Here is a 14732-nt window from a genome sequence, read left to right on the forward strand (position 1 = left end):
CTGGGCCACAGCGACAGTGCAATACAGGTGGCAGAACTCTGTGAGTGGGCTAAGAGTGCCTGCTTGGCTACAGCAGCCAGCTAGCGAACGGCCGCAGAAGCTGCTGCAGCCCCTGAACATGAATAAGAGCAATTCCAGCAGGCCTCAAGTCCTCCCACCACTTTTAGACACACAGTATGCATTTTATTTCAGTGTAAAAAGCAGTTTAGTTGCAAATAAACAGAAGTAGAAACAATAACAATAAATATCAGCATTGGGGTGATAAAAAATATTCCAACACTGTCACATGAAGGTTTGCTTTCAAAGGTTATTTCTTGTTGAACGTTTAGTTCCCGTTATTCATTTTTGTGTAATTTCCCTTCATTTCCTGTTTTTAACAGTGTTGAAGTTTCAAGTTGAAATCTTAACATATTTTTTAAGTACCACAAATTGTTTTGGGGGATCACATTTACAAAAAGTCTGTCTAATTTATGACGTTCAGTCGGATTTTCTAGATGATCGAAATGTTGCGGAACGTCATCAAATGTTTGACGAATTAGAGAAATGTTTTCACTAAACACCCCCAATAACTCTTTTTTTATTATTTAAAAATTAAGCTGTTTTTTATTTCTTTTCCTCCTGGAGTTTTATTTGGTTTTTGTCATTCCAGGAAAGAAAACTTGAACAAAGGATGACCTACACAGATATGAAGCTAAATTGCTAAACTTTATGATACTTACTGAGAATCTGACTGTAGGAAGTAAAAAGGTCAGGCTTTGTGTTAAAAATTCAGTCTCATTTAGGTCATGAAGAGTATTCACAAAAAAGGGAAAAAAAGAAAAACTTTTACAATGATAATGATCTTTTAACAGGGTAACAAGATGATGCTGCAACAGGGCAACAACTAGTACATCACCAACACAAGTAATGATGAATACAGAAAAAAGGAAAGAGAGAGAAAGAAAAAACTTATTTAATCCTCCTCCTGTTCACTGCTCCATCTTACTTGTTTCTCACAATGTGGGAACAGTTCATCATTTTCATAATAATATTCATAATTTTCTGACATTCAGTCAGTTGATCAGATGATCCCATTGTTGTGAGATGTCATCACAAGGTTTGACGAATCTTCTTTTCACTTCAAATTTCCAAAATTTACCAAATCATGGTCTACACGCAGAGCTCAAGCTCAAACTATTTCCATGATGTCACTTGTTAAGAAACTCAAATATAACTGTAAATGTTGTAAACAGATAAATGGTCTGATAAGATGAAACATTTTGTGTAAAAAGTATACTTTAAAGTAAAAGCAATAAAAAATGCAGCAAAATGACAGTATAATGATATATAATGGGGTGACACTGTGACACATCAGCAACACCACTAGTTACAAATGCAGTCAGGATGAAGAACATGCATATACATTTCCAAAGCTCCTCCTCCTCATAGTTGTATTAAATGGCTCCTCCAGCACCTCCTCTCTTCACCTTACAAAAGCAGTAACATCTCTTTCAGAGTTACAGGTTTATTCTGAGCTCACACTGACAACATGCTGGTGACTCTCTGCGCTCTCATCACTGCTCTAACATGTAAACACTTTGACTTATACTGCAGACTTACACACAGATGTCAGTGTGTTTCTCTTGACTCCATGTCTTCTTGTTGTCTGCAGGTGTGAGTGGTGTGACGGTGCTGACACAGAAACCTGTTGTATCAGTGAGGAGAGGAGAGACAGCCACCATGGACTGTAACCTGGGGACTGTTACTGGCTATTCTGCTCGTTGGTACAAACAGATTCCAGGAGGAGTTCCTCAGTATGTGCTGAGGTTTCATCATAGTTATAGTTCTCCAGAATATGGCTCTGGGTTCTCCTCTCCAAAATTCACATCCACTCACCAGTCAACAACAGATTATCGTTTGATCATCAGCAATGTGGAGGAGGGAGACTCTGCAGTCTATTACTGTCACACATGGGATGACTCTGCTAAGCAGGACGTATCACAGTGATTTACACTGTGACAAAAACCTCCTCACTATTACTTCTGCTTTTTCAGACTGTCACACATGCTGATAGCAAAGACGCTCATTGTAAACACACCAACTACAGACAAAACAGAAATTTGATAGACACTAGTGTTTCAAATCTGATAACTGCAACATTACAGGTAATGTAAATGTGACAATCATCCTTCATGGATACTGTTTATTGGTACATGATGAAAAATCCTCATTGATATGAAGTGAAAATGCAACTAAATAAAGTTTGGCTGTTACATAATCAGAAACATGTGGGTAGAAAGAAAATGTAGCTGTGTGATCATCAGTGATAAACATTTATTTCCTTTACAAAAACCTTTTCAAGAACATTTTTTATGACAGGTATGAGTGTGAGAGTAGAATATGAACCAGAACATATCTGCACATCACATTCACATCTGTTTTATTCTTGTTCGTTTCTTTCTTGTAATTCCTCAAAGCACAAACTCGGTCCACTTTAACTCATAGGGTCTTTAACTTTATTAATTCAGGCGTGTAAACAACAATACAGCTCGGTCTGGATGCCCTGCTGCATACGCTTCCGGCCCCTAAACTGTCCGAGCGCTTCACCTATACAAACAGTAGTTCCTATTGTAACATCCCTTTTCTTTTCAGAATTACAGCTTCCCCTTAATTTCAACATCTGACTAGTACCTCTGAAAACAACTATTCATCTTTAGTGACCTCTGAAAAAATTCAAAACAAAACATTGACTGTCACCTGACTCGCATCATTCCGAGCCTGAACATAGCTCATCCCCATTTCAACATATACAGTACAGTGTTTTTTTTTTTTTTTCAGTTCAGAGTGCATTTCTTTATAACAGGTAATTATTAACATAAACATATTCCATTGTCCTTTTTCTGTTTTGAACACTTATTGTCATTTTCCCCATTTTGATGTAAACCCCCCAAAGGCCATGAGCAACACTGAGTAATTTATCTGTGTGACAGGACATAGTCCTTATAGTGTTGTGGCATCTTGACTGTGCGACCTGCTCTGGTTGTGACAGTGGTCTCTCCGCTACCAGTGTCCTTTGGTGTGTGGTCTAAAACCCTGTGCGGAGGATGGACAGACCCTGCCTGACCCTGTCCTGTAACCTCTGCCTGAATTGGGAAGTTGATGTCCACATCAACGGGGTCCCTGACTGCCCTTTCCGGAACCAGTCTGAGGTGTCTGCGGTTTCTCCTGATGACACTCCCAGATTGCAGTTGTATCTCATAGGACCTTTCATCGATCCGCGACAGCACCTTGCCGCATCTCCAGACGGTCTGTGGTGGGAACGGCTGTATCCTCACTGAGTCCCCACTTTTAAGCACAGGCAGATCCTTGGCTGAGCGGTTGTAGTAGGTGCTTGGATGTGTTTGCCTGTTCATCAGTTCCTGTTGAACTTGAACAACCCTTGGTTTCAGCAAGCTACTTTTCATTGGTAGCAATGTTTTGGTGCGCCGACTGAGCAGTCTTTGTGCTGGACTGGTGTTCAGGCCCAGCGACGGTGTGTTACGGTGGTCCAGCAAGGAAAGATAGGGGTCCTGTCCTGCGGCTTTGGCTTTGTGCAGAAGTCGTTTTGCTGTCTTAACAGCTGATTCTGCTTTGCCGTTGCTCTGGGGATAACCTGGAGATGAGGTCTTATGTTGAAATCCCCACAGTTGGCTAAACTTTTTGAATTCTTGTGACACATATTGTGGGCCATTGTCTGAAATCACTATATCTGGTATACCTTGACGGGCGAAATGAGCCTTAAGTTTCTTTATCACCGTGGTTGATTTTGTGTCGGCCAAGTAATCTATTTCCCAGAAATTTGAGAAATAATCCACTGTGATGAGGTAATCCCTGTTGTCAAACATAAACAGGTCTGTGCCCACCTTAGCCCATGGCCTGTTTGGCACTTCGTGTGGTATTAGTGTTTCCTTTTGCTGTTTGTCATCCATGGACCGGCAAATGTCACACTTCGCTATGTACTGTTTAATCTGCTCATTCATGCCTAGCCAGTAAACGCACTCTCTTGCCCTTCTAAGACATCCTTCGACACCCAGGTGCGATGCATGTATACGGCTGGTGATTTCGGTTCTCATGGCATCTGGTATAACTGCACGCTCCCCTCTGAAGACTATCCCATGCTGGTGACTGAGTTCCTCTTGGAATGAAAAATAAGGCCTGATTTCACTTGGCACATGCAGCTTGTTCTTTGGCCATCCCCATGTCATTGTGTTGATGAGAAGCTGCAGTGTTTTATCCTGTTCTGTGGCTGTCTTTATCTCCTGTAGTCTGTCTGCTGAGATCGGTAGATGTTGTACCATGTTAACTGTTTCTAGCTCAGCCTCCACAGGTACGTCCTCCAGAGGATAGGCTCTGCTAAGGGTGTCTGCTAGCACTAAATCCCTTCCTGGCACATACAAGACTTCTGTATCATATTTCTGTATGCGCAGCATCATACCCTGCAGCCTTTTGGGAGCACTCAGCAATGGTTTTCGCACTATGGTTTCTAATGGCTTGTGATCGCTCTGAACAGTCACTTTGTGGCCATATGTGTACTGATGAAATTTCTCCAGGCCAAAGACCATTGCCAGAAACTCCTTTTCTATCTGTGCATATCCTTGTTCTGTTTTTGTTAGTGCTCTACTAGCAAAAGCAACTGGCTTGCCCATTTGCATCAGTGCTGCACCTAATCCTGTGTCTGATGCGTCACTCTGCAATGTCAGCTCTTCTTCTGGGTTATAGTACTTTAACACAGGGGCATTTGTTATTGTCTTTTTTAGATTAAGGAACGCCTCCTCTTGTTCTGCATTCCACGTCCACTCACTATCCTTGTGTGTCAAGTCTCTTAACACTTTACAGTGATCTGACAGGTGAGGGCAAAACTTGGTTAAGTAATTAGCCATACCTATCAGTCTTTGCACTGCTTTCACATCTGTCGGCGCTGGCATCTGCTCAACAGCACGCACCTTTTCTGGGTCTGGTTTGAGGCCCTCAGCAGTCAGGCGGTGTCCGATGTATGTAGTCTCCTTCTGCTTCAATCTGAACTTGTCTGCATTCAGTTTTATATTCTTTTCTCTGCATCTGTCCAAAAACTGCTTCAATTTTCTGTCGTGATCTTGCTCTGCCTCCTCTTCCGTCTCTCCCTGCCCTGTGATCAGAATGTCATCCGCTATGATGTACAGTCCAGGCATATTGTCTAGTGCTTGCATCAGTTTTCTCTGAAAGATTTCTGGGGCTGTACTTATCCCCATTGGCATCCTCAGCCATCTATACCGACCAAATGGAGTGGCAAACGTCGTCACATAGCTGGACTCCTCCTCCAGCTGTACATGCCAAAATCCACTCTTGACGTCGCACACTGTGAACACTTTAGCTTTCGACAGGTCTGGTAGAATGTCCTCAATAGTTGGCAGTGGAAAGTGACTACGCCTTAGCGCTTTGTTCAAAGGTTTGGGATCGATACACACTCTAGGCTTGCCATTTTGTTTTTGGACAACCACCATGGCACTGATCCATTCTGTACTGCATTCCACAGGTGTGATTATCCCTCTCTGTTGTAGGTTTTGTAATTCTTCTTTAAGCGGTTTCATTAAAGCCACTGGTACACGTCTCTTTGGTAGCTGTACTGGCTTTACTGTACTGTCTATCTCCATTTTATATTTTCCCTCTAAACACCCATCTCCAGTGAATACATCAGCGTATCTCACTTTAATCTGCTCCACCGTCCAGGGTTCTATTGCAGGCTTTTTTGCCGTTGACTATGCTATCAATTGCCATGATGTTTTCATAGTGCACTTTAATCAGCTTCATTGCCTCACTGGCTTTCCTACCAATCAAAGGCATTACACCATCTGTATCCACCACTTGGAACTCCAGTCGGTACAGTTTATTGTTTCTTGGGTTTCTTATCTTAACTTTACACTTCCCTATAGGTCTCAGTTTGCTTTTGTTGTACATGACTAGCACACTTTTGGTATGTTCCAACTCAACGTCTGGATTTAGCAGGTTGATTGGGATAATGTTGCAGCTAGCTCCACAGTCTATTTGAAATTGTACTGTGTTTTTCCCTAGCAGCATGCCTGCGTACAGAAGCTGGGAGTCTTTTTTAACTGTACCTGTCTCTTTTCTTTCTTTTATTCCCTTGTCCTCACCACATCTTGTCTCCTCAGTGTCCACCTTCTCCATCTCTGTTGAGGTGACACTGGCGATATCCTCGTATTCATCGCTCACACTTTCTGTCTTTATGTTACTCACATGTTTGTGTCTTGTCCGGTCCATTTTTGCTTTGCATTTAGCTGCAAAATGGTTCTTTGTGCCACACTTAGCACACTTTTTCCCAAATGCAGGACATTTTTCTTTCCTCTTCTCGTGCGTTTTCCCACAGAATTTACACTGCACTGTGTTGCTGTCTGTACTCTGGTACTGTGCTCCTTGTACAGCATGCACCTCTTCTGCAATTGCGCTGGTGATTGCTTTCACATTCTCCTTGGACAGTTCGGCCGCTCTGCACAGTTGAAGACATGTGTCCAGTGTGAGGTTCTTTTCACGAAGCAGGCGTTCTCTCATGCTTGTATTGTTACCTCCCACACAATCCTGTCCCGAATCAGCGAATCCCTTAATGTCCCAAAGTTGCACGTTTTTGCTAGCAGTCTTAGTTCAGTAACGTAGCTGTCAATGCTCTCGCTGGCCCCCTGACTCCTAGTAAAGAAACGATAACGTTCAACCGTCTCATTCACGCCGGGGTTGCAATGATCATCAAACTTCTTGATGATATCCTCTAGCTTCCAAGCATCATGAGCAGTATCTCCCATCAGCGTGTCCAAAAGGTCTCTGCCACTGTCACCGACTAGATAGCTGAACAGCTTTACCTTCTGTGTGTCGTCTGCATCTGTCAGCGTTAGATCCACATACAGCAGGAACTCGTCCCTCCAGCTCTTCCATGTCTTTGCGATGTTGCTGGAATCCAGGCATAGCGTCCGGGGCGGCTTCAGGCCATCCATGACGTGTTGTAGTGGTCTCTCTCCTCGTTAGCTCTCGCTACCGCTAGACGGCACACACTGTAGTGCTACGCTACTGTAATCCAGACCAAGTCCTCGCCGCTGCCACCATGTTTTATTCTTGTTCGTTTCTTTCTTGTAATTCCTCAAAGAGCACAAACTCGGTCCACTTTAACTCATAGGGTCTTTAACTTTATTAATTCAGGCGTGTAAACAACAATACAGCTCGGTCTGGATGCCCTGCTGCATACGCTTCCGGCCCCTAAAACTGTCCGAGCGCTTCACCTATACAAACTAGTTCCTATTGTAACAACATCCACTCTTCAGTCCAAAGTGTGGAGGATGGAGACTCTGCAGTCTATTACTGTACAACATACTGTAGGATGACTCTGCTAAGGAGAATGCACAGTGATCTACAGTGTGACAAAAACCTCCTCACTGATACGTCTGCTTTCTCAGACTCTAGGCTGTTCACAGAGCTGTCAAGCAGATTCAGTGTAATCTCACCAGCTACACACAGTTTATAAACACTGAATTAATCATTTTACTTAAAAGAAATGATTCCCACTTTCACTGCAATTAATGAAAGCATCAAATCATGGACACTTCATTTGCCCATAAAACATCACATTGTCAAACACACCAGACTTTAAATTATATTGTATCTTAATCCTTAAGAACCCATATTCTGGAAATTTTCTGGAATAAGTTTTTAATCATGTAGATTTTTAAAATTTTTGAAAAAAAAATTCTTCAAGGACAAATGGGTGTGGTTTCTTATGGGCTAATAAATCTTTATATATAGTTTCGATAGAGGTTTGTGGCACTGTCCTGAACGCTCACAGTCTATTATGAATGAACCAGCTTTCTATAACTACATTATTAAGAGAACACATGTTCTTTAGTTACATAAGTCATATACAGTTTTAAAGTAGCTAACATTTATCTAAATTACAAAATTAGATTCACTCAGTTACCAAGATTGTGTATCAGTTGCGGACTGCAACCTGGGGACTGTTACTGACAGTGTCGCCCGTTGGTATAAACAGATTCCAGGAGGAGCTCTTCAATATTATGCTGATGTTTCATCATGACTGGAATTCTCCAAGATATGATTCTGCGTTCTCCTCTCCAAAATTCACATCCACTCATTTGATCATGAACAATGTGGAGGAGGGAGACCCTGCAGTTTATTCCTGTCACCCATGGGATGGATCTGCTAAGGAGAGGGTATCACAGTGATGTATACTGTGTCAAAACGTCCTCACTAATACTTGTGCTTTTTGAGACTGTTACACATGCCTTCTGGACTCACCTTCCAAGCTCAGCCTGTTTGCACTGTAAGTAAGGTCACTAATATTTTTGACACTTACTCTTTTTCACCTCTGCCTGTCTCTGTAGTAATTGTATTTTCTCTCTCAGCAGACGCCACCCCTGTTCCCAGCGCACATTCAGACGTACGTTTATGTCAGATGTGGCTGTGTAAAAATGAATATGAAGGAGAAACACTGGTTATGTGAGTTATTGTATTCTTTAAAGACTAATGAGAATAAACCAGGAAGGTAATATGACTGGCATTATCTTAATCATGTAGAGGACATCAGCAGACTTCCAAATATAACCTGATCACAAACACTACAGTTATGAAATTAGAGGTCAGAATTTATTTGATCCATGTATGAAAGCTGAATGTTCTGCTCATTGTCCTCATTAATTTCTCCTTCCCTTTGTGTCTTCATAACCATCAAGATCTTTTCTCACTGCAGTCCTCTCCACCTCTCAGCTGGACAGTTATAGATGTCTATCTTGCACACTGAAATCTTGAGGACCCTCCACACTCTCACACTCTCACAAAATTATAACATATTCATTATTCATTCATTATTCAGTCCATGCTTTTGTATTGAAACCTTTATGTCATGTGTTTTTCTGTTTGTATTGACTGTCATTGCTTTGAAATGTAGTTTTTATTTAGCTTTTTATATTCTCTGTATGTTCCTTTTGCTGCTTCATTTTACTGTTTTTTTGGATGTGTTGGAAACTGAAGGCTGGAACACTTTAATGTTTCTCTCCCTCTTAGAAATCCCCATCAATTAATTATTCATCATGTTTACAACCAACGTTTTATTCAGAATTTTCTGACATTTAGTCAGTTGTTCAGATGATCCCATTGTTGTGGGATTACTACAATGTTTGACGAGGTTGCTTTTCAAATATTCAAAATTTAACACCGATGGCCTGCACAGAGCTAAAGCTAAAATTCTCTATTTAAGTCACTATTTGAGATATTCAATAATCCAATCCAATAATAATTTCTGTCTCATGTTGGATGTGGAAAGGGTATAAAAACAAACAAACAAAAAAGCAATTAAAAAAAGAAAGGAAAACAAACAAACAAAACCACTCAGAAGTTAATGATGTTGTAAAAGGATGACATGAGGGAGACATCACCAACACAATCCTTTCAAATATAACGAGGATTAAAAAATATACATATGCAGTACCAGTCAAAGTTTTGACTGGTACTGCATATTTCCAAGGCTCCACCTACTGTTAACTGTATTAAATGGCTCCTCCAGCACCTCCTCTCTCTGTTCTATCAAAGCAGTAAAATCTATTTTGAAGATACATCCAACTCTCAGCTCACACTGTCAACATGCTGGTGACTCTCTGTGCTCTCATCACTGCTCTAACATGTAAACACTTTGACTTATACTGCAGACTTACACACAGATGTCAGTGTGTTTCTCTTGACTCCATGTCTTCTTGTTGTCTGCAGGTGTGAGTGGTGTGACGGTGGTGACACAGAAACCTGTTGTATCAGTGAGGAGAGGAGAGACAGCCACCATGGACTGTAACCTGGGGACTGTTACTGATCTGTCGTTGGTATAAACAGATTCCAGGAGGAGTTCCTCAGTATGTGGTGAGGATGTATCATGGCTGGAGTTCTCCAAATATGGCTCTGGGTTCTCCTCCCAAAATTCACATCCACTCATCAGTCAACAACAGATTATCGTTTGATCATGAACAATGTGGAGGAGGGAGACTCTGCAGTCTATTACTGTCAAACATGGGATAACTCTGCTAAGCAACTGGTATCACGTGATTTACACTGTGACAAAAACCTCCTCACTGATACTTCTGCTTTTTCAGACTGTCGCACATGCTGATAGCAAAGACATCAAGGAAGCTCCGTGTACACACACCAACTACAGACAATGTGTTACTAAACACTGAATTTGTAATGTACCGGTGTGCTGGGCAGGCAGTTGAGGACCTCAATGCAGGACACTTGAGTAACTCAAAAAAACCTCAGCTTTATTGCTAGAAACAACAAGGAAGGCTGAACTGGGTGAGGACAGCAGCACAAACTCGGACACGGGTTCACAAGGAGACACACACAGTGACAACCACTTACCTTGTCTATGACGAGGACACAACACAACAACAAGCAGGGGAAAGCACAGGACTTAAATACACAAGGGCTGATGAGGGAAGCAGACACATCTGGGAAACACAAGTGAACAGCATAACAGTAATAACACAAGGAACCACAGGTGAAAACTAAATGCAACTTAAAACGCTGGGTGAAAGGACCCAGGGCCATGACAGGATTACTCTGTTTGATGCATTTTAACATTCATCACCAAAACTATAAATCAACAAAGAATTTGCACATTCACCCACCAACACAAATTTTTACACATAAATCTAATGAACATACAAATGTGTATGATACTGAATGTGATTTTTAATGATTAACATTTTATTAAATTTTCCATAACATCACTGTCTGTTGTCTGTACAAGCAATATCAAACAGCAGTTACATTGACACACCAACAGGGCAGAGCGGATCAAACCCTAACAATAGTCTTAAAACTGTCTGATAACTGTTAGTGTTGGGGAGGAGTGTGAAGAAAATGTAGCTGTGTGAGCATCAGTCATAAACATTTGTTTCATTATTTATGATCATTATTTTATGACAGGCATGAGTGTGAAGAATGAATATGAACTTGAACATATCTACTCATCACATTCACATCCACTCTTCAGTCCAAAGTGTGGAGGAGGGAGACTCTGCAGTCTATTACTGTCCAACATGGGATGTCTCTGCTAAGGAGAATGCACAGTGATACTTCTGCTTTTTGAGTTAGTTACACATACTAATGACAAAAGTATCGCGAATCAGAACCCAAAATTAGAAAATAGCTGTGTGAGGATAAGGACATTAGAGCTAAAGATTTGTTTCCTCTCTAACTGCTTTAGTAAGAACACTGTTCATGTCAGTCATGAAAAATGAATCTAAACCAGAAACACTGATGGTGTGAGTTATTCTATTTTATGAAGAGTCACGAGAATAAAACAGGAAGGTAAATGTTACTAGCATTATATTACTTGTGTAGACAGATGTTTACAATGCACGCTCTCATCTTGAGCACACTTCACAGTCACAATTTTATCAAAACTGCCAAATTTCACTAAAACATTGTACATATTCTTCTTCCCTCCTTGACAGTCTGTGCTTTTGTATAGAAACCTTTCTGCCACGTGTGTGTTTCTGTTTTTGCTGATGCTGCCGTTGTTGTGGGATGTCACCATAAGTTTTGACAAGTCTTTTTTTCACTTCAGATATCCAGACTGTAACAAAGGATGGCCCACAGAGAGCTAAAGCTGAAATTACTTGATGTCACTTGTTAAGAAACTTTAAAATCTAACTGTGATCATTAAACAAAGATAAAATGTCAAATACAGCCAATAAGAAATTCGGTCTCATGTAGGTCAGGAAGCAAAGACAAAATTTTAATATTTTTAATAATTTTAATAATACAGTCAAGACAAGAAATATACATATGTATTTCCAAAAGCTCCTCCTCCTGTTAGTTGTATTAAAAGGTTCCTCCAGCACCCCCTCTCTTCATCCTACAAAAGCAGTACAGCCTCTTTCAGAGTCCATTCTTGGCACACTGACAACATGCTGGTGACTCTCTGTGCTCTCATCACTGCTCTAACATGTAAAGATTCTGACTCATACTGCAGATCAGACCTAATGTCAGATTGATCAGTGTGTTTCTCTTGACTCCATGTCTTCTTGTTGTCTGCAGGTGTGAGTGGTGTGACGGTGCTGACACAGAAACCTGTTGTATCAGTGAGGAGAGGAGAGACAGCCACCATGGACTGTAACCTGGGGACTGTTGATAACACTGTCTTTGGTATAAACAGATTCCAGGAGGAGTTCCTCAGCTTGTGCTGTATTTTTATAGCTAGTCCAAGCTATGGCTCTGGGTTCTCCTCTCCAAAATTCACATCCACTCATCAGTCAACAACAGATTATCGTTTGATCATCAGCAATGTGGAGGAGGGAGACTCTGCAGTCTATTACTGTCAAACATGGGAGAGCTCTGTTGCTGTATCACAGTGATTTATGCTGTGACAAAAACCTCTTCACTCACATTTCTGCTTTTTGACTCTCTTTCACTTGCTGATAAGCAAACTCAGTGTAAACCCAACCACCAACAGGTAACAGTCAAACATTTAAACATTGATCTGCTCTTTTTTTTTCTTTTTGATTCAGTTTGAGGTTCATCATTGAAAATATTTTAGCAAAGCACTAAAACATGCACACCTCCTTCACCCACATCTTTTCATGCTTAAACAAGGCTTAAATACATGCTTGTCTCAGTGCCTACATAGAGACATATTTTACATTTCCATCTGCACTAAAAGTGACAGTAATCAGATTGTTTTATCCAAAGGTTAACTTATACATGACTGAAAAAGAGTTATTAGTATAAATTGTATGTGTAAGGTAGCAAGAAAATGCAGACATGTGAGGATAAGGACATCAGAGATAAACATTTGCTTCTGTTATAACTGCTCACATCGCTCAATGAGTAAAAATCAAATCATTCAGTCTGGAACAGAACAAATTACACTTTATTAACGGTGTTTAAAGCACATTGTTATGAAATATAAACAGACTGATGAGGGGAATGAGATGCTGACAGTGAAAGTTGGTCTCAGCAGGATGTTTCAGTTCCTCTGCCCTCATTAGTGAGAGTCAGGAGGTTTTTGTACAGCCATGAGTACAAACTGAATCACTGTGGTATTTGGACAAGGAACCAAGCTGACTGTGACAAGTAAGTACTTTTAATTTGATCCTGAAACAGGAGAGATTTTCTGATGACTTAGTGTTTATGCCTTGATGTCTTATTTTTCAGAGTTTATTTGTTGTTAAGCGTAAAAGTTGCTGTTTTATACAATGTACAAGCAACAGATGTGACCAGCAGTTTGAATGCAGTTGACTTCTTTAATTAGAGTCCACAGAAACACACTGACCTTGATCATTGCTATGAAGTAATAACACTGTTCACCTTTAAGAAGATATTTTTCAAGAGCCTTTTTTGGAAATGATTCCATTTTCTTTCAGTAGTAACAAAGTATTTTTTCTAAAGGTAAAACATTGAGAAAATTTACATTCTGAGCTTAATTTGTCTCAGTTCCACAACTACTCTCATTGTGTCTGAAGTTTGTTATAGCTGCCTCTGCTTTATTTCACAAAGATTAAAAAATATTAACTATGTAAAAGAAAAAAATGTGTTCATTATTTTTGTGTTTGAAAGTTTTATCATTTCTACTCCTTTAGATGTTTTTGTACTTGTTTTGTTTATAGTTGATTTAGTCTATGAGATTATTAGTAAATATTATATTCATCCATTACTGCCTCTTGATGACTGATGATTGTATGTATGTTATTTATATAAGTTTTATTTATTTATTTTGTAGGACTTTAAATAATTTTCCAGCACATTTGTTTGTACAGTAAATTTCTGCTGCTGTGAATGATTATAGCTAGTTACATGTATTTTGGCACATGCTGTATTTTTCATTTTTATGAGATCTTAATATTTAATGGTAAATACTGTCATCATCCATTACTGTCGCTTGCTCAATTCTCAGACATTTTTAGTTTTTATTCCTTCATTTCCACTTCGTTCCTGATTGTCCTTCTGTATTTTCAGGCTCCAGCCTCCCTGCTCCTGTCCTCACAGTCTTCCCTCCGTCCAGTGCTGAGCTCCAGTCCAGCAAAGCCACTCTGGTCTGTCTGTCCAGTCAGTCTGTGCAATTTGCAGATGTGACCTGGTCGGCTGCTGGGAGTCCAGTGAGCAGTGGGATCTCTACCAGCACTGCTGTTCAGAGACCAGACCACACTTTCCAAATCAGCAGCTCTCTGACCATCCAGACATCAGACTGGAACATGGATAAGGTTTACACATGTAAAGTGTCTTTGGGCTCCCAGACTTCAGAGAAAACCATCCAGAAGTCAGGATGTCCCACTGAATAGTAGAGGACCAGAATGAGCATTTAAAATCTGCTTTTTTACTGCTTCTGCTGTTTGCAAAGTTCACATGTTAGAAATCAGAATAAAGCAAAAGGTTTAAGCATTGTGTTCATTTTTCTTGTCATTAACAGGCATTTACAGGAATTGCTGTGTTATACTGACTCAATAAAAGCATTTTATTACATATTATGTTTCCTTGTTGGTAAACAGAACAATAACACACTGTTTGTGTTGATGGTAACAAATTCAATGTGACTGAAGAGAACCTTGTTCAGTCTCCTTCCCATAGTTAATAAATATATAAAAAAATATAGTCAAAATACATGCTGAGCCATATTTGGACACTAGAGAGCATCATTTCATAATTCTGCCTGGGTACAAAAAGTACAAAACAACTTG

General features: G+C 40.3%; 1 pseudogene and 1 gene segment (V, D, J or C); both read left to right on the forward strand.

Moving 5' to 3' along the window:
* The first annotated feature begins 1476 nt into the window (after window positions 1-1476).
* On the forward strand, window positions 1477-2050 carry LOC115784918 (immunoglobulin lambda variable 3-21-like). The segment is given in 2 exon segments: window positions 1477-1568; window positions 1652-2050. Coding segments are annotated over 2 exon segments (375 nt in total).
* Window positions 2051-9595: 7545 nt separating this feature from the next.
* On the forward strand, window positions 9596-14433 carry LOC115784919 (immunoglobulin lambda-1 light chain-like; annotated as a pseudogene).
* Window positions 14434-14732: the final 299 nt, after the last annotated feature.

Source organism: Archocentrus centrarchus, chromosome 8 (genome assembly GCF_007364275.1).
Source record: "Archocentrus centrarchus isolate MPI-CPG fArcCen1 chromosome 8, fArcCen1, whole genome shotgun sequence".
NCBI lineage: Eukaryota > Metazoa > Chordata > Actinopteri > Cichliformes > Cichlidae > Archocentrus > Archocentrus centrarchus.